At 41.3% G+C, this 26,604-nt stretch overlaps 1 protein-coding gene across 4 annotated transcripts in view; it reads right to left on the reverse strand.

Moving 5' to 3' along the window:
* Nucleotides 1–26,604, reverse strand: part of SAMD12 (sterile alpha motif domain containing 12) — a 315,705-nt gene that overhangs the window by 184,489 nt on the left and 104,612 nt on the right. For all 4 annotated transcript variants that reach the window (XM_081950862.1, XM_081950864.1, XM_081950865.1 and 1 more), the window contains exon 4: nucleotides 5,144–5,284. In XM_081950862.1, the coding sequence (XP_081806988.1) occupies nucleotides 5,144–5,284 (141 nt within the window). The remainder of the gene's footprint in view (nucleotides 1–5,143; nucleotides 5,285–26,604) is intronic.

Genomic DNA, 26,604 nt, shown 5'->3' on the forward strand with positions numbered 1-26,604 from the left:
TAACTTCATTCCAAAAGTGACTCTTGGGAATTGCTTCCCTCAAGGTCAACTATCTGAAAGGGATTGTCATCACTTGTCCCAGATATTTTCCATTAACGCAAAAAAATAATAATAATCAACTATTCATAGTTCATTTTCTCTCCCCTCCCGCTACATCACAGTTGGGGATACCACCCACATGCATACTTTGCCTTTTTGACAAAAGGAAATGATTGCGCCGCCTGGCAAAATAATAATATTAATTTTGACCCTGCAAATAATTAGGGAGAAAAATTATAACTGTCATACCAAGTATAAGTCCTAGTGGAGAACCATTTAAATATGAGCCAGCAGTGTGCAGCAGCTGCCAAAAAAGCCAACACAGTTCTAGGCTGCATCAACAGAAGGATAGAATCAAGATCACGTGAAGTGTTAATACCACTTTATAATGCCTTGGTAAGGCCACACTTGGAATATTGAATTCGGTTTTGGTCACCACGATGTAGAAAAGATGTGGAGACTCTAGAAAGAGTGCAGAGAAGAGCAACAAAGATGATTAGGGGACTGGAGACTAAAACATATGAAGAACGGTTGCAGGAACTGGGTATGTCTAGTTTAATAGAAAGAAGGACTAGGGGAGACATGATAGCAGTGTTCCAATATCTCAGGGGTTGCCACAAAGAAGAGGGAGTCAAACTATTCTCCAAGGCACCTGAGGGTAGAACAAGAAGCAATGGGTGGAAACTACTCAAGGAGAGAAGCAACTTAGAACTGAGGAGAAATTTCCTGACAGTTAGAACAATTAATCAGTGGAACAGCTTGCCTCCAGAAGTTGTGAATGCCCCAACACTGGAAGTCTTTAAGAAGATGTTGGATAGCTATTTGTCTGAAATGGTATAGGGTTTCCTGCCTAGGCAAGGGGTTGGACTAGAAGACCTCCAAGGTCCCTTCCAACTCTGCTATTGTATTGTATTGTATTGTATTGTATTGTATTGTATTGTATTGTATTGTATTGTATTGTATTGTATTGTATTGTATTGTATTGTATTGTATTATTGTAAGTGTGCTTATACTTGGCATAATCTCAGCAGCAAATGCTTTCCAAAGAGCAGGTCAGCAAATAAAGTCAAAGGCAGATGAATTTGAATCAAGCTAAAACCATAGCAATGGAGAAGGCACTTTGGTGAGACTGACACAAGTCTCTTGTAGAGCAAAGTCTACACTTTGATACAAACACCTGTAACCCTAAAGCACCAGTGGTGGTATTCAGCCGGTTCCGACAAACCGGTAGCGGTGACCTGCAGATAGGCCCGCCCACCTGCCCCGGCTGTATGCCATCCTATTTAGCCATGTTTTCTAAGCCATGTGCATGTGTGCAAGCCGCATGCACGAGCAAAGTGCATGCGTGGAAGGCGCATGCGCAAGTGCGCTCACATTTTCAGTGCATGGCGAACCGGTGGTAAAAATATGTGAAACCCTCTGCCTCTGCTTAGCACCCACAAGACTATATTAGTTATGAAACCATACTCAACAAGTCATGCATTAGGGAGATCTAGCAACAGTAGTACCATTCATGGTGTATGTTCACAGAGAGCTGGAATCTTGAAACTCTGAAATTACGAACGATATCAAAAAAAAAAAATTATTATGCCTCCCAGTAAGTTCCTTTTTGAATGTGGATATTTACTAAGAAAGCTGATTCGAATACACGGTTAGAGAGCGGAAGCTGGTTCAAATTTGCAATATTATCTTCGGCAATAACTGCAAATCTGATCTAATTTTCAGTGATCAGATCTTGCCTTTTCTTCCTGTGAGTGAGTTCTGAACCAAAGACTGGCCAGGAACAACAGTAAGGATCCCGTATTCTATATTCTAGCAATATTGAACAAAGAAAATGCTAGGCAACAAGAGGAAACAAAGAAGAATGGAGAAAATTACCCTTCGGCTCAGTAGACTGTTCGTAATGGTTAGGATGTTAGACAAGTTGAAGTTCCTACTCAAACACCACTTACTCTCTCTCTCTCAGCCCAACTTACCTAGGCTTATATTAAAGTTAATGAAGAGAAATCAAGTCACAGCCTTGATTTCACAAGGGAAATAGAAATACATTTCAAATCCTTGGCTTGAAGAGGAAGGGAGAAGACTGGAACCAATTGAGGAAGTCTACAATAGTCTCTGGAATTCCAAGATGTATTCTATGAATATAGAGTATCTCGAGATTTAAGTATCAAATTTTGTAGCTGGCTATTTGGAGAAGGACAACCTCGAGCAACCTCTGTAAATTCCTCTTCTTCTTCCACACCTTCCTCTGCACTTAATCCTCTTCTTTTAATGACCCCATAATCCCATGCGGGGTAGAGTCTGGGCAACCGAATGGAGCGAGCAGAATGTTTACTGGCCGGATGCTCTTCCTGACGCCAATGTGGTGATTTGTTCAGCAGATATATTCTCATGGTGCCCAGAGAGAGAAATATCTGCCTCTACCTAGGATCGAACTCACCGGCTCCAGATTGTGAGGCAAGAACTCTACCTCTAGGCCACCGCACCACTCCTTTCGTATGCATTTAATGACTAGACTATTTTAATTTAATTTTTCAGATTCTTGAAGAGCGATAAATGAACAAGGCATCAATGCATTATTTATCAAGAGTGAGGAAAGGCTTGCATTGGGGTAGGTACTCAGCTAACAACTGGTAAATTTTGAAATTTTGCTTAACAATTGCAATTGGGATTATGGGGATTGCAGTTGCTAAGTGATGTAATCATCTGACATCTTGTTTTATGGCTACATCCAGTGGTGGGATTCAGCCAGTTCGTACCACTTCGGGAGAACTGGTTGTTAAGTTTCTGAGCAGTTTGGTGAACTGGCTGTTGGAGGAGAAGCGATTGTTAAATTATTTGAATCCCACCTCTGGCCACATCACTTAGCAACCAAAATTCCAGCCTATAATCCTTTGCACTCAGTAAAAGCAGACTGGGAATAAATGCTTCTGTTTTCAGAGGTGTAGGACCAACCGGTAACCATTTTACTAACATCTTACACAACTATATTTGCTCCACAATCATCATCTTGGAATCGATTGAGAATTAGCTTCTTCAGTCATGACACCCCACTGAAATTATGGACTTTTTCTTTCTTTTCTGGCCTGTATTCAGGGTAAAAACTTGCCTGATGAACTTGAAAACTTAAATTCTTTTGGGGTCATTTTGGTTGATTTATTTTGGCTTGGCTTGTTTTTGTTTTGTTTTGAGAAGATAAAGTTTAATGCCCATTTAAACACCTATTCTGTAATATTTCTATCGTGAGGTTTCATAAGGCTCAGAGGATAAACCAATTACATCTTGGATTAATCAGGCAAGACTGGATCAAGCTCAATAAAGAGAAAGAAATCTGATTTGGCAGGAGAAATTAAGGGATTACAGATATTCCAAAACAGCTTTCTTAGCTACAATTTACTCATTTAGAACAATAGGAAGTTGTTAGCTTAACTGCAAGTTAAAGTTTTATGGTTGAGATCTAGACTTTATCATATAGGTAAGACAAGATTGCCACTAAGCTGAGTTGATCCAAGTAGTTAAAACGTTATTATATTTTGATTCCAAGATGATAAGATTCATTAGTGTCAGATATTGCAAAATACTTTTGATCAAATGTCTTTCATCTATTCCAATTTTGACTTCAAGTTGAGAGAAGATTCTATAGTGCTGGATGAGTATTTACTTTCTTTGATATGAAAAGCGTGAGTATGGAAAAATGAGGATATACTTTCAAGAAGAGATTGGACAACCATTTGTCTAAAATGGTATAAGGTCTCCTGCTTGGATGGAAGGTTGGACTGGAGGATCTCTGGCATCCCTTCCAACTCTATTATTCTGTTCTGTTATTCTGTTATACTTGCCATGATCACATGTATCCATGTCATCAAGCCCAAAGAACATCTGGAATGGTATAGGATCTCTTGGCATGGGCAGAGAGCTGGTCTAGAAGACCTCCCAGGTCATCTCCAAACCTATTATTCTATGTGTCTATGGAGCTTCTCAGTCATCCAGGTCATGGTTGTCCCAAAAGTGCCTTTTCAAGAGGCAACTGGACTTCCTGTTTTTTCTTTGAAGACTTTTAGCTTCTCATCCAAGAAGCTTCTTCAGCTCTGACTTCTCCACCATCCAGTCAGAGCTGAAAAAGCTTCTTGGATGAGAAGCAAAACATCTTAAAAAACAACAACCAGAAAGTCCAGTTGCCCTTCGAAAAAGCACCTTTGTGACCTATTATTCTATGTTCTGTGTTGTTACTCAGTTTCTTCCAGAATGAGTTTCATCTGTTTTGGTCTGAGTTTTGGAAGAATTTCTTAGACTAACAGGTTGGAATTATGTTGGGTCTAGTAGTAAAAGCTTTCACTTGGGCCATGGATTTAACCCTGCTACCATCCAGAGAACTCAGCATTAAATTTAACACAACTCAGCTGCTGAAAATAGCTTTTGACTAGACCTTTCCTTCCATCTATGCAAGCTTTTCCAACCTAGCACCTTTTAGATGTGTTGGTTCCAGTCTCTGCCAATCCTGCAAGCATCAATTCATAACAGAAGGTGACAGAAAACAGCTAGTACTGATATCACAGCATAACAAAACATAAAGTATATCCCTCATGTTGGCCAGCTGGATTTCAGACAATGGAAAGAGATCAGCACGGGGAATAATAGTGTATTGACTAACACTAGAATCCAAATAATTAAGCACAAAGCTTCTGTTTTCAAAAACAGCCCCTATGAAGTCAAACAATGGATGCTTTCCTCAGCAGCTTGAGTGATAGAGAAGCAAATCATCACGATTTCATTTCCATTAATTAACACAGAATATACTTGTCTCCAGAAGGACTAACTCCTGTATGCAAATATGTGCTAGGAAACAACAGAAGGGCTTGTTTCTAATACAAAAAAAGAGAGGCTCTTATCATAACAGGCAGGTAGTCCATAATACATAAATCCCCTGTTGTTGTTGTTTTCTTATTTCCCTCTTGCTTGGTGTGAGGGAGAGTGCTCGGGTTGGCACGAGACCTCCTTGTGCATAAGTTCAATGCAGGGAGAAGCATCAAATTAATCTCTCCCTGCTTGAAGGTGACCTTCCTGTCTCACCTTCTGCATTCTCCTGGAGTCGAACGCTTCCTACCTTGTGTGAGGAGCTGCAGGTTTCGAACTTCCTCCCTCACTTTCAGCTGGAGCACTTGCTGCAGAATGTGCTGACGCAAGCTCTCCTGTGCGATCCCCATTCGCTCCAGCTTTTTGTCAGTTAGCCGGAGCAGTGCGCGGCCTGGATCCAAAGGAAGAGACAAGAGGAAGAAGGATTACTCCAGGATTTCTGTTTAATGAATTAAAAAAAATTCTACATGCTGTCAATACCTTTGTTCTAGGAGAGAAAACCTGCCCGCAGCGCCAATATTCTCTCGGAAACAATCTGATTCACAATGGGATAAATTGAGGGGAATAGGTGGGCCCCCGAAATATTTGTTGGCTCAGTGATTTAATTACATTCCACACTGGAGATCCAGGTTCCAAAGATGAAATAGCTCATTGAGATTCCAGCGCCTGTACTTGTTATAGGAAAGGAGCTGTGCTTGATATGCTATGGTCAAAAAGGTAGTTATGAGGACTGCAAAATTGCTTAGGAGGAGAACATAGAGCAAGAACAATAGCATTTAGACTTAAATACCACTTCATAATACTTTACAGAAAGGGATGCGGTGGCTCGGTGGCTAAAATGCTGAACTTGTTGATCAGGAAGGTTGGCAGTTCGGCGGTTCAAATCCCTAGTGCCGTGTAACGGAGTGAGCTCCCGTTACTTGTCCCAGCTTCTGCCAACCTAGCAGTTGGAAAGCATGTAAAAAATGCAAGAAGAAAAATAGGGACCACTTTGGTGGGAAAGTAATAGTGTTCTCTGCCCCTTTGGCATTTAGTCATGCCAGCCACTTGACCATAGAGATGTCTTTGAACAGCACTGGCTCTTTGGCTTTGAAATGGAGATGAGCACCGCCCCCTAGAGTCAAGAACAACTAGCACATATGTGCGAGAGGAACCTTTACTTTTACTAATGCTTTACAGCCCTCTCTGATTGGTTTCCAGAGTCAGCATATTGCCCCCAACAATCTAGGTCCTCATTTTACCAATCTTGGAAGGATGGAAGGCTGAATCAGGATTGAACTGCTGCAGTTTGCTAGCCTGCAATACTGCATTCTAACCACTGTGCCACCACAGTTCAGTTTTATATACTCAAGATCTCAAGTTCAATCCCTGGTCTCTGTGCTTAGGAGGAACATCTAGCAAGCAATGGGAGAGATCTTTGTTGAATAGGTAGGAAATAAATTGTACTTGTTGAGGGCTCATTTGTATGGGGTTAGTGTAAAGTAGTTGTACTTATCTACAATATCTATTCTGCCACTTTATTCAGATGCATCCCTCACAACAGAAGACAATGTAGACAACAGAAGTCAAGGTAGAGTAACACAATCAATTAAAGTATCAAAAATATTTTAAAAAATAAAGTGCAACAGGAGAAACAGGTCTTTAACACAAAACTTGCACGTACAACAGGATTGTGCTTGGGTGATGGGGTGGTGGAAACATTACTTAATAGGAAAGAAGTTAATCTGGAACAATCTTCACAGAGGACTATAAGTCCCAGCACTTACTTGACCATGTGACCATCAAAAGATTGACAATGTCTGTGGTGACACGGTGGCCTCAGAATGCAATCTTTAACTGTCCTCAGGTCCTGGGATAGAAATGCTCTTTGGCCCTTTATATATTTATTTATATCCTGCCTTTATTGTATGTGTGTATGTATCATCATCATTTTAGCCATTGTCTACCCACTGTGCATATTGCTGTCCGTCCTTCCTTCCTTCCTTCCTCCTTCCTTCCTTCCTTCCTTCCTTCCTCCCTCCCTTATTGTACGCCGCCCCGAGTCCCTTCGTGGAGAGGGAACGGCTAACAAATCGAATAAATTCAAATTCAATTCCCTCCCTCCCTCCCTCCCTCCCTCCCTCCCTCCCTCCTTCCTTCCTTCCTTCCTTCCTTCCTTCCTTCCTTCCTTCCTTCCTTCCTTCCTATATTTTCCCTATAACAAGAATCCTATCAAGTGAGTTGGTCTGAGAGAGAGTGATTGGTCCAAGATCATCCAACTGGCTTTGTGCCTAAAGTGGGACCAGAACTCACAGTCTCCTAGTTTTTAGGCCAGTACCTTAACTATTAGACTTTAAATAGTCATATCAAGAGAAATATTTCATTTTGGTATGGCTCTTCTTTATTAAATAGTAGCATTCCTAAAATCTAACCCCAGCCTAATTGTTCGAGTACTATCCATTGTTTTTGAGTGATGTTGGGAGAACACCAGCTATCCCACACAATGAAGAGGCTTCTAGTTCAAGAAGAAAAAAGTTAATAAAAACTGAACATTTTAATTCCTGGAAGTGTTTCAGCAAATAATTTATTGTCCTGATGGGAACCATATTGATCCTTTACAAATCTTGGAGATAAAAGACTATTAAGATTGTTCTGTTTTTCAGCTGAACCTATTCAGGAAGCCTTGATGATTTGAAGAGGAAGAAATAATCATAACTCGAATTCCCGTCTGAAGTATAAATTCAAGCACAAATCATATTTAAGCTGCTTTGGAAATGCATTGCAAAATGTAAGACAGCCATTTTTGGAGCTTGCAGGAAGAACCTCAAAGACCCACAAGGCAAATTAAATACAAATCTAAAACTTTGGCAGACGGACATATAAATTTACATTACTTGTTCCTTGTACATTTACAAACTCATTTCCTAGATGCAGTAACTGTTCAGTAAATATGGCTGTACGTAAAGTCATCACTTACACTTCATATAAAATCTCGTATTATCAATCTGACTTATATGTAGGCAATTATTATCATTATTATGCATTTATTTGACTATGATTGTCATTACTACGTTTTATGTGAGATATTCTACATTTTAGGCAAATTTATATTATGACACTTCGTTACATCATCCTAAATCCATCCAGTAATAGTACATCTTTATAAAATTCTTTGTCTAACCATTGATAAGATAAATTCTATATTTTATAAAATTGTTTATCTTTGGTTACCAAGCTTTTATGCATCCTCTCCATAGTCCTCACTTACAAATTATATAAAATCGCATATTATCAATATAGGTGTATACAGTATTATCATTATTAATCATTCATTTCACCATAACTATTATTACTTAATTTTATACAAAATATTCTAACTTTAAATGAATTCAAATTAATGTTTATTATAACATTTCATTACATCATCCTGTATTGTAGTGCAATCTTTTATTTCTTACCATTTGTGGTATTTGTATTCGAATTGCTTTTTTAATAAATCTCGTATGGACATCTCTTGGCAACTTATATTTCACAGCGTGTATATATTTATATGTGGGCTTTTGAGCCCATGCTTGAAGATGGCAGGTGAGATCCTGCCGAAACGTTGCAAAGACAATCTCAACCTTACACGGGAAAAGACCCGAATACAACAAAACCAGCATACCTACACCCGTGAAAATCTACGAAAACACACACACACACACACACACACACACACACACACACACACACACATATATATATATATATATATATATATGTGTGTGTGTGTGTGTGTGTGTGTGTGTATGTATATATGTATTTGTGTTACAACCCCTGGTATGCCCAAATATGGGAGGGAGCTCACTACTACTCCTTTCTGTCCTTCAGCTCATAACAGAGGACCATCCAGGCAGAAAACCATATTTTTATTTTTAATGTTGCCTTTTTATATTTGTGTTGTATTTGTGCTGATAAATAAATAAAGGGAGACTAGTATAGATCTATTTCAAGCTATTTAGCTCTCATCAGCTAAATAGCTATTTAGTTCTCATCAGCTAAATTGGGCATACCAGGGGTTGTAACACAAATACATGCCTATTTCCCTGGCTCAGCTGATAAGGAGGAGAGCCTGTGGCTTAGTGGCTAAGATATCTGCCTAATATGTAATACAGCCCAGGTTCAAATCCCAGTTAGGGTATGGCTAGCTGATGAGAGCTAAATAGCTTGAAATACATCTATACTAGTCTCCCTTTATTTATTTATCAGCACAAATACAACACACACACACACACACACACACACACTATGTATTTGCTGCTATTATGCTCCGAAAAGAATTGCTGCATTCTTGTCCTATAGAGGCAGGCAATGGCTTTACAGTTTCTTCCTGCATGAAGTTCATTTGTATGATATATGTCCTCAGGGCAAAGACAGAGCTATCAAGAAGATTCTTAAAGTATTAGAAAGAGGACATGGCTTGCATGCAAAAATGCTGAGGATTGAACCTGGGTTCAAGTCCCAGCACTGCCTGGAAAGATCTACCTTTGAAACTCTGCAGAAAACCATTATCAGTCAGTGAGCTAGATGACTGTTAAGATCTATTCTTATCTCCTATTCTCTATTGCCTGGAGAAGAAAAGGTCATTTTTCTTGTCTTCTGACTGGTAACAGAAAATTCCCCTGTCCGTGAGCCAGAAAATAGCAGCAATGTTTCCACAGAATGAAACAATCTCGCAGTTTTTATGTAGTCAACAAATTATAATTTGAGATCAACCAAGCTGTTCTGAACTAGGCTTCTCCACCAGCAGGGAGCCGAGTCCTCGTCCTAATAATCCCCTTTTATTTAATTTACAGTGAATTCCTCTCCAGCAAAGTCCCAGCCCACAGTCTTTCAAGATAGTTCACAATTACTGACCTTTATCAGTCTTGGAGAGTGGCCAGGCCGATATCTTTCAGACACCACAATCAGAGATGATATTCAGCAGGTTCTGACCAGTTCTGGAGAACCGGTAGCAAAAATTTTGAGTAGTTCGGAGAACCGGTAAATACCACCGCTGACTGGCCCCACCCCCATCTATTCTCTACCTCCCGAGTCCCAGATGATCGGGAGGCAATGGGGATTTTCCTTCCCCTGCCATGCCCACTAAGCTACGCCCACCAAGCCATTCCACACCCACTAAGCCATGCCCACAGAACCAGTAATAAAATTTTTTGAATCCCATCACTGGACACAATACTTGGCAAGAATGCAGGAATGAACTCATTGTCTCCTGTAAACACCCCTCCCCTTTCAATCCCCCTTTATTCCCTATGGGAGGGGCCATTCACTGTCCACCTGTGGCCTTACTCCCAAGTCGACCCTTGTTCCTTAGCTGTTCCCTTCGTCTGGCAACTCTGCACATGGAAACAGGCTCCAGCTGTTCATCTGCCTCACTGATGTCTGACTCCAAAGGCAGCTGATAACTGTCAGACGGCCCTGGCCCCCTCTCTGCCTCCAACACAGAGCCCTCATCAGAGTCTTCCCCAGACTCCAGGACTGGCCCATGTTCCTCCCCAACCTCCTCGCTGTCTGAATCTGCTGCCAGCTTCCTTGGCGCTGGCGGGCCACAACTCAAGCATTGTGCAATAGCTGTCTGCACAATTAATTCTACCGCCCAATTCTTACGAAAATATTAGTCCACTCTTCAGTTCTGAACAAAGGTGCAATTCTCCACAAACCTACAGACCCTGCATCTTCTTCTTCTTTTTTAACCACAAACACTATTAAGAATGTCAAATTGTGGATGGTGTTAATATTTGTAAAGTTAAATAATTGATGTTAGTATAAATGGAAAATTAAAAGTGCACTGTATCATCATCTTCTTTTAATGACCTCATAATCCCTTACAGGGTGGAGTCTGGGCAACTAAATGGGTCAGAGTGTTTACTGGCCGGATGCCCTTCCTGACGCCAATGCGGAGTCATATTCAGCAGATATATTCCCATCGTGCCCAGAGAGAGAAATATCTGGCCCCACCTAGGATTGAACTCACAGTCTCCTGATTGTGAGGCAAGAGCTCCACCTCTCGGCCACTACACCACTCTAGAAGTGCACTGTATGTAAATAGCGAGCCATGCTATTTCAACCTATATCTCCTTAACTCTCTACAGAGATTCCATAGGAAGCTTATTGGCTTAACAGCAGGATTGCTGATAAACTTTTTTCCTATGTGGTCCTCTACATTATAATACCATCAAATCCAAGAGAGAAACTGAAGTCTGAAAGACACCAGATTTAGGTATAGTGTGAAAGTTAAAAGATGATGTTTAGCTTTGAGGATCTCTGAGCAAGCTAATCTTGGTTGATGGATAACCAACTAAAGAATTGCACTGGCTAGTTTCATATAAGTAAGCTACTCTTGTATTGATATTTCATTGGCATGTATAGGGAAGATGTGAAGCCACAGCTGGTAAATAGGTTTCAATCAGCCTTCCAATTTTATTAAAAATATAAACTGCTTATTAAGTTCTCACAATTGTTAATTACAAAGCCTTCAGCTCTGGATCAACAAAATAGCGTCTTGTTTTATCTCCTATTCATAGACATAATGCTAATCTATTCTAAAGCAGTTTAGGTATTCTTAGAGGTATTCAGCAGTATTCTTAATTGCACATTGTTAATCCGGTATTATGTATAAACAATAAAGGCAGCCTTTCAAAAGTAATGAAATGGGGAAGAGCGAAGCTTGCCAACTGGATTGTGAGATGTGAAAGAAAGGAAGAAAAGAGACACATTCCGCAAACATGAAAAATCTTTAATACTTTAATGTAAGGTATTCTCGTTCCTTTTAGGCCCATCTGCCAAAATGAATTTCTATAACCTGGTAATATATACAACCAGCCAACAAAGCAGCAACCCCCCCAAAAAAATTCCACAAAATATGTATTTGTTCAACAAATTTATATAACTGCACAACTCACACAGGCGTACAACATTAAAAGTCCACAGTTTTTTTAAAAAAATCACAATTTAACCCTCACCCTGCCCTCTAGCCAATGGAGGCAAATAATGATCAATTAAGCACTAGAAGAAATCAACTCGCATTTACATTGTGATAAAATACTGTTTTATTTGCTCTGGAAGCAAGGGATTGGTTATTCTTCATTATTGGAATAACTATGTTGGAAAGGAAGTAAATAAATCCTCTAGTTATTGATAAACAGCTGTCAAGAGTATGAGTTGTGCTTAAACACACTATTAAAATTGAATGTGAGAAAGAGAGCAATAGTATCATATATGAGATCAAGGAGTTTCTCATATATATAGCTAACAATGCATAGGCTCTACCAAGCTCTGGTAATAAAGTCAGGGAGCACAATGAGAAAATGAGACTAAAATTCAGTATTAAGAAGGCCAAACTAATGACAACACATACAACATTCAGCCTTAGAATTGGCAAATGAAGACATCAATGAAAAGGTGGTTAGCTTCTGCTTTTTAGGATCAACTCTTAACAGAACAGGCAGTCAAGAGATACAGGGTGGCCTAGAGGTTAAGGCACTGGGCAGGTTGATCAGAAGAAGTTCAAGACCCGCATGATGCGGTGAGCTCCTGTTCTTCCCCCAGCTCCTGCCAATCTAGCAGTTTGAAAGCATGGAAATACGAGTAGATAAATAGGTACCACTTCAGTGGAAAGGTAACAACATTCCATGCACCTCGGCCTATAGCAGTGGTGGGATTCAAATAATTTAACAACCAGTTCGGCCAGGGTCAGGCTAGCTGTCATGAGAAGCTTGGCCCATCCCCGTCCTCCAGCTCTGCAGCACAGGTGGGACGAGCCTCCCATGATGGCCAACCTGACACAGGGCGAACCAGTTGTTAAAGTACTCTTTCCCCCACTATCAAAGTGGATCCTGGACACTGAACTGCAATGGAGAAATAGGAAACGGAGCGGCCGGCAGGAGGGAAGGAGGAGGATCAGGGAGAAGAAAGAGGGAAAGCGGTCTTCTCCTCCTCACACTGGCCACTCGGTTGCTCGTTTCTCCATTGCAACACAGCGCAGCACCCAGATTCATTTTGATAGCGGGTGGGACGGGGACGACACAACCGGCTGAATCCCACCACTGGCCTATAGTCTTGCTGGCCACATGACCGTGAAAGCATCTTCAGGCAAAGTTGGCTGCCTCACTTAGGAAACGGAGATGAACACAACCCCTTAGAATCAAAGATGACTGGACAGAGGAAACCTTTATCTTTTCATTAACAGTAACGGAATGAGCGGTCAAGAGATACACCATAGACTAGCACTAAGAAGCACATGAATACCTTAGAAAAGATATTCAGATACTGTGATGTGTCTGTATCTACAAAGATCAGAATATGCAAGTAATGGTATTCCCTGTGACACTCCATGAAAACAGAAGTTGGATTTTGAAGAAGCAGGACAGGAAGAATATTCAGACTTTGGAACTTTGGTGTTGGAGATTCCCACAGCTAAGAAAACACACTGATGGATCGTCAAACAAATCAACCCAGGCTTCTTACTGGAGGCCCAAATGACCAGGCTCAAAGTTTTGAAAGAGAAGACAAAGGGAAGCAAAGAAAATATGTAAGTGGAAAAAAATGTGCAAAGAAAACGATACAAGAGAAAAAAAAAGAAAAGGGAAGAAAAAGTTGTAACTGGCTTCCAGTCTTCTTAACAGCAGTTACATGTATGTCTATATCTTCTCTCTGTAAGATTAAAACATAATTTCCTTCTTTCCATTGTCTACTATTTCTAATAATTAAATCCCTAAATCACAAAATTCACTTTCTTTTTCGGCAAAAAGTCCCTAAGGCAGGGGTGTCCAAACTTGGGAACTTTAAGACTTGTGGACTTCAACTCCCAGAATTCCCCAGCTGGGGAATTCTGGGAGTTGAAGTCCACAAGTCTTAAAGTTCCCAAGTTTGGACACCCCTGCCCTAAGGGGTTTGAAAGGACTAATAACTGTAGTTATAGTCCTTTCAAACAACTCAATTTTGCCTTCTCTGCTAATTCTATCATCGTCACCAGACATACCTGCGTTGTGATTCAGGTCCTTCCATTTCTGTGCATATAATAATCTTGTAGCAGTTTTCATATATATAAAATCAATTTTCCATAACACTTTTCTAATTATCTACCCATTAAGTCCCACAAGAAGAGTTCTGGTTTCAATTCAAATTATCCTATTTTGGACCATTATGCGAAGAAGTGGCTCTCTGAAGAAGGCTCTTATGCTGCAAGGGAGAAAGAAGATGATGAACAAGGCAGATGGGCTCAGTCGTGGAGAAAACCTATTTGTTTGCTAAGAACTGACACTGATTTGATGGCACATGATCAATCGGTAAAGCAATCAATCAAGCCACATAACATCTACAATATAATAGAAGAGCACTTAGACATATATACCACCCTCTATGGCTTTACTCCCTAGGCAGTTTACAACATCAGCATTATTTGCATATTTCCCCCAACAATCTGGATCCTCATTTTATTGACCACAGAAGAATGGAAGGCTAAGTCACCTTGAGCTCTCGCAGGATCGTGGGCAAAGTTGACCTGCATTACTGCATTCTAACCACTGCACCATCTTGTGGTAATCAAGTACAAAATATTCTAAAGGGAACTAACTGCGGGGCGCATAACTTATGCACAATATTGGAAAAAAGAAAATACACCATCAGAGCTAGATATAATCAGAAAAGTATTGGCCTGGGCAGAAGCAGACAGGCTCACTCTTCAACTTAAAAATAAAGGGGAATCAGAATATTTTGAAGTATGGAACAGATTTTATGATTGGTATAAGATAAGAGGACAAGACTGGAACAAACTGTATATATTGTGATTGGACAGAAGGACAGACAATGTATTAAGTAGGCTAATTGTTAATGGTTGAGACTAGCTGTACATAATGTAAACATATACTCACTTCGACTTTGGGCTACTGCATTGTTTTAAATGTACAAATAATAAAAATATATTCCCCCCCAAAAAAATATTCTAAAGGGGATTCCACTCAACTGACCCTAATGCCTGGGGGGACAGAGGTTTTCCTACAAATAAGCAGAGTTGGGATCTGTCCAATGGTGGGATTCAAATAATTTAACAACCGGTTCTCTGCCCTAATGATTTCTTCCAACAAACAGTTCACCAAACTGCTCAGAAACGTAACAACTGGTTCTCCCAAAGTGATGCAAACTGGCTGAATCCTGCCACTGGACCTGTCATGTATCAATTCCTGTGAGTTAGATGAACAAAATCTGGTGGGAGCAGTGGCGTAGCGTGGGGGGTGCAGGGGGGGCCGGCCGCACCGGGCGCAACATCTGGGGGGGCGCCCTGACTCGCCCTGCGCCGCCCTTTGCCGGACTGTGGCCGTCTCTTTCCTCCCGAGGAGGAGCTCGAAGGGCAGCGGGAAAAGGCTCGACTGAAGGGAAGCAGGTGCCGCGGGGGTGGGAGGCGCACCGGGGGCTTCGGGAAGGCGCCGGCTTCCCGGGGCGCTCCAGGCGGAGCCGAAGGAGAGCGGCGCTGCGCTGCGCTCCATCTGCCCGCCGCTGCAACGCCACCGCGTCCTCCCGCTCCGCCTGGAGCGCCCCGGGAAGCCGGCGCCTTCCCGAAGCCCCCGGTGCGCCTCCCACCCCCGCGGCACCTGCTTCCCTTCAGTCGAGCCTTTTCCCGCTGCCCTTCGAGCTCCTCCTCGGGAGGAAGGCAGGAGGCCAGCATGGAGACCCTCACTTGACTGATGCCGACCCAGGGGCAGCTGCAGTCGGGCCGCCCTCGCTTTAGGGGGCGCAAATTACTTGCCTTGCCCCGGGTGCTGACAACCCACGCTACGCCACTGGGTGGGAGGAAGAGATAATGGTGTCTTTCTTACCACTCTTATCTAATAAGAGTGCTTCCACTTGTTTTCCTTTCTCAGCTAAAAATGGAACAGAACAGAATAGACTAACAGATTTAGAAGAGACCTTGGAGGTCTTCTAGTCCAACCCCCTGTGTAGGTAGGAAACCCTACACCACTTCAGACAAATGGATATCCAATCTCTTCTTAAAAACATCCAGTGTTGGAGCATTCACAACTTCTGGAAGCAAGTTGTTCCACTGATTAATTGTTCTCACTGTCAGAAAATTTCTTCTAAGTTCTAGGTTGCTTCTTTCCTTGATTAGTATCCATTCATTGCTTCTCCTCTTCCTTTTAGGTGCTTTGGAGAATAGCTTGACTCCCTCTTCTTTGTGGCAGTCCCTGATATATTGGAACACTGCTATCATGTCTTCCCTAGTCCTTCTTTTCATCAAACTAGATGCAACCGTTCTTTATATGTTTTAGCTCCCAGTCCCCTAAACATCTTTGTTGCTCCTCTCTCTAGTCTTTCTAGAGTCTCAATGTCTTTTTTACATTGTGGTGACCAAAACTGGATGCAGTATTCCAAGTGTGGCCTTACCAAGGCATTATAAAGTGGTACTAACACTTCACATGATATTGATTCTATCCCTCTGTTTATGCAGCCTAGGACTGTGTTGGCTTTTTTGGCAGCTGCTGCACACTGTTGGCTCATATTTAAATGATTGTCCACTAGGACTCCAAGATCCCTTTCACAGTTACTACTACTGAGCAAGGTATCACCTATACTGTACCTGTGCATTTTGTTTTTCTTGCCTAAATGTAGAACCTTATTCTTTTCACCATTGAATTTCATTTTCTGTTTCAACGATTACAGTACAGCCCAGATTACTGAGAGAACTTTCCAGGAAAAATCTGGGAATTTTCAAAACAGATTGCTGGTTTTTTGACAATCAATGATTCAAAGTCAAGAAAAACGAAGTATCTGGTCCAGAATAATATTTGACATACATTTAGTCAGTAGAAGATTACAGCGTTCCGTGTACCTTTGGCATTTAGTCATGCCAGCCACATGACCACGGAGACGTCTTTGGACAGCGCTGGCTCTTCGGCTTTGAAATGGAGATGAGCACTGCCCCCTAGAGTCAGGAACGAGTAGCACATATGTGCGAGGGGAGCCTTTACCTTTTACATTTAAGATATAAATAATAACATGGTAACTTTTATACTGTTATAAAAGTTAGATACTTCTGCAACTTTTATACTAAAAGTTAACTTTTAACTTTTAATGCATTATTCTGTAAAAATATCTCCCCCCTCCCCTAACTTCCTAAAATAAGAGGCATAGACAGGTTTGGCTGTCAGTTAAGGGCAGGGAAAGAATGCAGGCATCTTCATATAAGATGCAGAGACTGCCTCTAGCTTTGATAACTTCAAACAGGGCTAGCAAGGGAAAATATGGTTCCAATCCAGCTGTTTATTCTATAGATATAGTATTCTTGAAGAGCTTTCATCAATCTAACCATTATGAAAGGGAAATTTGACCAACCAAGTACATTTTGCAAAATCAGATTCAGGAAGCAAAATAAAATTAGATATACACTCTGAATAGGTCCTTCTAACAAATGTCCTTTGGCATCTTTCCTATGGAAGGTCTAACTATGTAAATTTTCATTATACAGTGAAGTCCCAGTACTAGGTACCTTTTCAATAGTCCAAATAAATTTTTGTTAATTTGCCATCTTGCCACAAAATTGCTGTGGCTTATTCTAAAGGCCATGTTGATTTTTCAGCACATTTGGGATGCCTTTAAGAGAAACCTGACTTTTCAGTCCTGAAAATGCAGCCCTTTAGAGCTTTTCAAAAGCTGTTGACTATTTCTGAAAAATAGCCATTGCAAGATATGATCACCACTAAGGCACAAAAAGGGCATCAGACAAAAAGGGCATCAGACAAAAAAGTGTGACCAAATTAACATTCAAAATGTAATCCTGAAATCCTCAAATGGTTCGGCCTCATTGCAGTAACATCTTTCAAGAACACCAAAAGATTTTAGAGAAATTATTTTTAAGAGGTGTAGTCAGCTTTATAGAAAAGGAATTTGCAATACAAAAACAATAAAAAATAATAAAACAGCTTTATTCCAAATAAAGTCATTGAATTTTAATACCCATTAAGTCAATTTCATTCTGATAACCGTTTATAATCTTCATGTTCTTGTTGCATTGTTTAAAAAAATAAAAGTCAATCAGTTTCAACAGACTTCAATATAATAATAATTAACAATATAACAATATAATGTGTCATGGTGCAGACTGAAATGTAACATTGATTTTAGTAGTTGAATTTACAACAAAAACCCTTGATTTTATCTCAGAAAGTAGCTCATTTACCAGATGAACAAAACAGCAACTTTTAAGACTGCAAATGCCTTTATGGCAGTCTCCCTGTGAGGAAAATTGTAGTGGTCAGTTAGTTTTACCACGTGCTTTCCGCGAAACTCCATCACTCTGCCATCACTCGGCTAAACAAATAATTCCCTCAACATTGTCAAACTATTTACTAAGTCTGCATTACTATTACTATTAATCTTCTCTTCATTGCTATCACCCATCTCCTCCCACTTATGATGGTATGACTATAACTTTGTTGCTTGTATCCTTATGATTTATATTGATTGTTTCCTAGTATAATTTGATTGCTTATTTATATCGTATGACTATCATTAAGTATTGTATCTTATGATTCGTGATGAATGTATCATTTCTTTTATGTACACTGAGAGCATATTCACCAAAGACAAATTCCTTGTGTGTCCAATTGCACTTGGCCAATAAAGAATTCTATTCTATTCTATTCTATTCTATTCTATTCTATTCTATTCTATTCTATTCTATTCTATTCTAAAATAACACCCAACTGGAAAATAAGCCCAGCGTGATTTTTCAGGATGCTCGGAATATAAGCCCTACTCCACAAATAAGCCCCAGTTAAGATTGTCAACCAAACGGACACATTTAGTACCACAATCCCCCGAAAATAAGACCTAATGTGTCTATTGGAGCAAAAATTAATATAAGACCCAGTCTTATTTTCAGGGAAACATGGTATTATGTTTAACCAGGTCATTTGTACAAACCCAGAAAAGAGCTAATTCAGTAATTAAGTGTCTTTGTTAACATGCAATATAAGTAGTCCTCGACCTTCAACCACAATTGAGCCCATTTCTGTTGCTAAGTGAAACAATTGTTATGTGAGTTTTGCCCCATTTTACGACCTTTCTTGCCACAGTTGTTAAGTGAATCATTGCAGTGGATAAGTTATTAATCCAGTCATTAAGTGAATGTGGCTTCTCCATTGACTGCTCATCAGAAGGCTGCAAAAGATGGTCACAAGATCTTGGGACACAGCAACCGTCATAAATATGAATCAGTTGTCAGGCATCTGAATTTCGACCACACGATCACGGGGAATGCTGCAAAAGTCATAACTGTTGATACATTTGTAACTCACATTTTTAATGCTATCATAACTTTGAATAGTCACTAAATGAACTGTTGTAAGTTGAGGACTACCTGTAGCTACTTTTTCATAAAAACCCTTTCAGATACACAACCAGCTAAATGTCTATGGAAATTCTCAGTCACCCAGGACATGGTTGTCCTAAAAGTGCTTTTGCAAGAGGCAACTGGACTTCTTTTCTTTGAAGACGTTTCGCTTCTCACCCAAGAATCTTCTTCAACTCCACGTGCCCTCAAATCCATAATAGATAGCCAGAGCTGAAGAAGCTTCTTGGATGAGAAGCAAAACATCTTCAAAGAAAAACCTGAAAGCCCAGTTGCCTCTTGCAAAAGCACCTTTGGGATAACCAACTAAAGTTGTGATGCTTGATTTTATAATCCAAAATCATCACCTGGGAATTCCTTATACAGTAAAACGGAGGAGGACACTCTCTCGGATTCAAACTCTGTGAAACAAAACATTGTCTTAACAACAAATGGAACCATTTCTAAGGATTACTATCTGTTGTAAAAACAACTTTTTCAAGGCTTGTCCCAAGTAAAAAAAAGTAGAGGCTATTGGGCTACTTACTTCCAACAAACATCAAGTGGCTAGGATAGAGTTGATAATTACCAGTGTTGCTCTTCCCACAGTGTTTAGGCAGACCGTGGATCCAGGGGTGGTATTCACTTACTTTCCCTACCGCAAATGTGAGCGGGCGCCCGTCCACGCATGCCTTCCGCCTTCCAGCCCTGCACTTTGATTGCTCGTGCAGCTTGCACGCATGCATGCTGCTTGAAAATATGCCTGAATAGGACGACATAGAGTGATTTCCACTACCGCTTCAGGCGAACCAGTCTAAACCGGCTGAATGCCACCTCTGCATAGATCCCATTGTTTTTTAAAACTAAAGTGTTTAACCGTCTACAATTTGAGTTCTGTCCCTGTCTGCTTACCTTATCAAAAAACTTATTTCCACTCCTTCATAATTTTGCTTCTTCGGGCTGAATGCTGACCTTACTTCTCCTCCAACCTCTGATGTATGTTATTTTGTTACTCAACACTTCTTCTTTTTTTAAAGACTAGCTCCCCGATTCTGAGTTCCTTCTGCTTTCTACTTCAGGTCTTTCATCAACATTCCAATCTGACAGTCTGGTAAAAACTTTGATGTACGTCTCAGCTTTGTAGGTCCCGTCTTCCTGCTATCTTGAGACCTGAACAAGATCTCCAAAGTATCTTTCAGAAAATAACGTTGGCAATGCCCTCCTACACCCTGGTATCTAGCAACTACTGGAAAATTAATGCCTTTTTACTGCCTTGTAAAAGTCCTTCAGTGCCTATTTAAAGCTATTTTCAAGTGATTCTATCACAACCGCAGCTGCTCTAAGTGCCTTAACTACAGGCTTGAGCAAACAAGCTATCACAGTGAGGAAAGTTTTACATAACATTTCTGAGAAACCTAAAATGGTACAGAACCCCACGGATACACTGGAGAGTTTTTGTTTTGGTTTTTCGACCGAGATGTGTAATTTAATTGCAGATCTTTGCTTTCTGCTAGATGAATGATCTCACAGCTCAAGCATACCGCTGAATACTTTCTGCAAGTCAGCAGTTCAAAACTATGTAAAGTAATAGAAATTTGCTTAGCCAAGACACAGCATAAAATATACATAAACACTTCCGTGGAGAAGAAGTGGCTCTAGATAGGATGAGCTCTGGAAGATGGATTTTCAAGTCAGGGTTACAAGAAGAGGAAGCACAGCTTAGGTATCTGTTTCTGGGTGATAAAATGACTGAGAATCTGCATTTAAAGCATCTAAATGCCTTGAAAGGCCTTCATGGCTTGGGACTGGGTTATCAGAGGGACCAGCTCTTGCCAGTCACATCCACCTGTCCCACTAGAGCAGGGAGGAAAGGAATGATGTAAATGCTTCTTTATCACACCGGTACTAACTGATCACCAAATTCTTGCAAAAATGGAATAATTGTGGAGCTGATGCTCCATGCTCCTCTACACCTTATAAGCCAACGTCTTGAGCCACACCCAGCATCCAGTGGCCAATCCCTCCCACATTCCCACTTTCCCTCTCCATGAGCCCATCACCAGTGTCCTATTGGAATGCATATAGTCAAAGACTTCCCAAGCAACCCCCTCGCTGCTGGCCTGTTCCTCCATCCATTAAAGCTAAGTTTCATTTCGGCAGTTTAACGCGCCTCCAGGGAACGTCACTGATAATCGCCACCTCTGTAAGCCTTGATTACATTGAGTCATGCTTCCTGGCTTGCTGATAATAGCAGCCGTCGCCTCAACTGTTTGGCTGAGCTCCAAAGCTGAGCCGAATGGAGAGACAGGCAAGGCTCCAGTGAGCCTCCAGCAGTCCAGGAGCTCCAGCAGGGGCAATGAAGATTAGCCGGACGATGGTAGGAATGCAGCATACCCATGTGGCAGCCTCGGATGTCAGAAGAACGCTGGAATATTCCCCAACAATTCCCTTTGCCAAAAACCCAGAACTTTCCCACTTAAGTGCAGCCACGAGACCAAGGTTAGGCCACAGAGCAATGACCTAATAGTCCACTTGAACGTTGCTCAAACAAAATAATTCCACCAGACAAACTTTAATCCACCAGGCAAAGCTTGCATCCACACACACAAGAGAGCTCACGAGACAAGAAACATCCGACGTCTTCAAGGCACATTTCAAGTTCAAACATGGTGTCAATCCAGAGTGAAGCAGGAATCACGACGACCAAACAACATAGCTATGAAACAAACACATTGTCCCAGCAATGCCTCCATCTGTCCACTGTGATAAATAGCCACCTTCCAGTACAGCCCATCAAGACAGGCGGGGCCTTCTCCTCTTGAGTAATCTGGTTGACCTTTTCTGCTCCTGCCTTTTCTCTGCCCTATGTATTCCCGGATTAGGTGCAGAGAGGGCAGTTCCTCCTCCTCTTCACTGGCCGTCTGCCACTGCAAGCTTTCCCCAGCTGTGGCTTCAGCCAAATCCCTTCTGGTCGGCCGTTCAGAGCCATCTATCAACTCAGTTCCTAACGTGCCAGGAATTAGCTTATCCTCTCCTGAGCTGACTTCTGAGGAGGTATCTGGGGAACCGTCCAAGAGAGACATCACACCTGCCTTATAGCAATGGTAACCCTATAGGAGCAGCTGAGTTTCCATAATATGATGCTCAAACATAGACTAGGTTTTCAGATTAGTTTCCTGGCTCATACCACTAACAGACAGACAGCAGACTTAGTCTTTCTGTTCAGCATAACTGGGTATGTTCCTCCTCTCTTATACCCTATTACTATCCCCTCCCACAGCTGACGGGTTTAACAGGACAGATGAATGAAACCATTTTCTGAATTCACACCAGACGCTGAACTACAAACAAACAAAACAGGTTGCATTCACATCACCCCATAAGCTACAAAGAAAACAGAAGTAGGCTAATATTAACTGGAGCAAATGCATGACATTTTCATATGATCTAGTTAAATATGTTGGGTGAACTGCCATTGTGTATGTGTGTGGTGTGTGGCTGCCCCATACAAACAAGAATGCTCCTTAGCACTAGCACTTTGGACCTGTCTTACAGCACACTTTTTAGCACTTAGACTTATATGCAGCTTCACGGTGCTTTGCAACCTTCTCTAAGTGGCATACAGGGTCAGCATATTGCGCCCCCCCAACAATCTGGGTCCTCATTTTACTGACTTTGCAAGGATGGAAGTCTGAGCCACATCAGGATGTGGCTTCAGGCTGTGGGCAGAGTTGGCATGCAATATTGCATTCTAACCACTGCGCCACCAGAGCTCCTTGGTGTTTCTTAAATTGATCTTCACAATTGTGTGTGTGTGTGTGTGTGCGCGCACACACACACACACACACACACACATACATACATACAGTATATATACTATTTTTATTGTTTTTATATTGCAAGTTCCAGTTCTATATTGAGCAGTGTGTATTCTAGGCATCCAAAGTGTTCAAATGTAAACATCATCATAATTATTACAATCATAATCAAGAGAAACATATATTAGATAATATATATTGCTACTAAAAAGTATACTGTCTTCCATATAGACATCAATTATATAACAATCAAAGTACTTACTAATCAGTTTCTCTTTCCCATGTAGTCCTTATTTTCACATAAATCCTTTTCACTCATCTAACCACTGTATCTCTCAACTAGCCATTTGTAAAATGATTCCCATGTCATAAAATATTTCAAGTCTTCTTTTTCTTTGATTTTTAGGGTTAACCTACCCATTTCTGCGCACTCCAATATATTTTTATTATTATTATAATTTCATCAGTAGGGGTTTCTTTATTTTTCCAGTATTGTGCATATATATGATCCTGGCTGCTGTTAAAATATGTAGAATTAAATATGTATTTCCTTTATTATAGTATTCTGGTAACATGCCCAACAGAAATAGCTCAGGTCTCAAGTCTTTGTGTTGTTTTGTCATAGTTTCCAGCCATATATGAATTTTCTTCCAATATTTTTTTGCTTTGGGACATGTCCACCACATATGATAAAATGAACCTGGTATTTGATCACAGCTTTTGATGGGCAAAAGCAGGTTTATATGGACAACCCAAGTAAATATGGCACACAGTACATGAACTCAGGAAGATAGAAGTAACTTTCCTTCTCTTAGCGGTAAGGGACTGAAATATTCTGTTGACCCTTGTCCCAAATCTTACTTTTTTTAACCTTCTCAGAGACGACATATGGCTGAGTGGCGTTGGAAAAATGCCTATAATAATACTTGGGTCATCTCTATAAGGCTGTAATGGCGAAGCTATGGCAGACATGACACCGGTGGCAGAGCCATATCTGCCAGCAACGAGCCATCAGTTCCAGCATGAATGTGCATGCCGGCCAGCTGATTTTCAGCCTTCCGGAGGGCTGGGGGAGGCCGTTTTTGCTTTCCCCAGGCTCCGGAGGCTTTCATGAAGCCTGGGGAGGGCGAAAACGGCCTCTCCCGATCCTCCGAAGGCCCTCTGGAAGTCGGAAATAGATCATTTCCGAACTTCCGGTAGGCCCATTGGGGCCATTTGTCGCCCTCCGGAGGCTTTCCTGGAGCCTGGGGAGGGCAAAAGCATCTTCCCCCGCTCCCTCCTCCCACCGGAAATACCAAGCTCAGCTTGAAGGCGAGTAGTGTGGTGTGCCTGGGGGGTACGTGGGGGAGGGGGGTTGTGTGTGCATGCGCATGTGGGAATGTACTTTGTATTATGGATGTCGGCACATTCTCGCGCTATTGTGCACGTGCCCTCGCATTTTTGGCACCTAACAGCAAAATGGGCCTGTGATGGGTTCATGGTTAGCCATCACTGCTATAGGGCCTTCCCCACAGAATTTCCTAAACAGACCAAGCCTAGAAAACTGCTTCCCAGTTCCACAATTTATAAGCAATTGAAGGGAAAATATCTTCTTAGTTGCTTGCATTGTCAACTAAATGTTCTTTCTTACCAAAAGGGCAAGCAAATGAGCTTGCAAATAAAAACTTTTCCCCCCTAGTATTTTGTTTTTTAAAGTAAAACCAAAGCACTTGGAGTCTAGGCCCTGGAGGGGAGAAAAGATTTTTTCCCCTTCGTGAAACTTCAAAGTAAGAAGAAAAACACCTCCCATTACTTATGGCCATGCTTTATTTGTTCTGACATCTGAAATCCCACGACTCACAAATGTTCAGGCTTGATGAACAGAGTTAAGACCAGTAACTACTGGACTCTGAAACAAGGGAAATCTAACTTTTTTTTATAAAAAAAAAAGCCAATCCTAAAATTCTCCTAGAGAGAAAAGCCAGGAAAACAAGCTTGTCACTTGCCTTTCAAAGAAGGTGGCAATCAATCAAGGGTGTTTGCAGAGATAACCTTAGGGTTTTAGTCCTCCTGAGTTGGAAACCAAAGGGAACCAATCATAAAATGAGATGGCAATGTTTTAATTTTTAAAAGTGTCACCCATTAAATGGTGAAGAAATCCCTGCCTGTGTTTTGATCTAAGGATCGCTCACAGGCTTGTTTAATTTCATTTATTTGTTTGCCTTAAACTTTGCTTTTCTGCTGGAGATAGGATGGAAGGAAATTAAGAAAATTAAAAATAAACAAATAATTTAAAAAAAGTGAAAATGCAAACACAACTAAGAGAACAGACGGAAGTGTTACTGATGGAGCCAAGTCTTCCAGTTCTTTGGGACATTTGGTCTATTCCACCATACCTCGTCTTTTCATTTATTTTGTTTATATGCTGCCTGTTTCATTATCAGAATCATATAAAAACTGAACAAAGACCACAAACAGTATCTTCTCCACCAGGCACCTCTAGCATGGCATGTTTCCGTGGTGCAGCCCACACAAAAACACAGAATACATCTCAATAAATCAATAAGTAAAAAAGAAATCCCTAAACCCAATAAGAAATAAAGGAACAAACATATCCTCATGAGGGTAAAGGTAAAGCTTCTCCTCGTACATATGTGCTAGTCATTCCCGATTCAAGGGGGTGGTGTTCAGCTCTGTTTCAAAGACAAAGAGCTAGCGCTGTCCAAAAGCATCTGACGGTGTGGTCATGTGGCCAGCATGACTAAACCCCAAAGGCGCACTTTCCACCAAAGTGGTCCCAATTTTTCTACTTGCATTTTTACATCCTTTTGAACTGCTCGAAGCATATGTGTGTGTGTCTGTGTGCGTGTGTGTATATCGGTGGTGGGTTGCAGGCGGTACACCCCGGTATGGGTGTACTGGAGCTTGCCTGGAGCACTGGATACCATTCCAGTAAGGTGCACCAAAGCGCCCACCGGAGCTCCTTACCGGTGTTTTAAGTCTTTGGCACTTCCACACATGCGCATGGCGCATACAGCGCCTGTGTGATGCTCCGCTGAGCAGCTGGAGCATTGCAGAGGCTTGCGGAGGTGCTAAGATGCCGGAACCCACCACTGGTAAACACACACACATGCACGTGCGCGCGCGCACACACACACACACACATCAGGGGTGGGTTGCCGATGCAGCATGCAAAAAAAATTGAAAAGGAAAAAAAATACATTTCTGCAATGAAATTTGTTCTGCACATGTGCAGAATCAAAAATCAAGCTGGCAGCACCGTAGGAGAACCAGTTCGGGGGCACGGCAGGCCTGGGTCGCTACCAGTTCCAGCGACCTAGGGTGCCCAGGCCGCCAAGTTACTACCTATTCGGCTGAACCCGGGTGAACCAGTAGGAACTCACCTCTGATATGTATGTATGTATGTATGTATGTATGTATGTATGTATGTATATATGTATATGTATATGTATATGTATATGTATATGTATATGTATATGTATATGTATATATGTATTTGTGTTACAACCTCTGGTATGCCCAAATATGGGAGGGAACTCACTACTCCCCCTT

Source organism: Natrix helvetica (assembly GCF_964273705.1).
Source record: "Natrix helvetica genome assembly, chromosome: 4".
NCBI lineage: Eukaryota > Metazoa > Chordata > Lepidosauria > Squamata > Natricidae > Natrix > Natrix helvetica.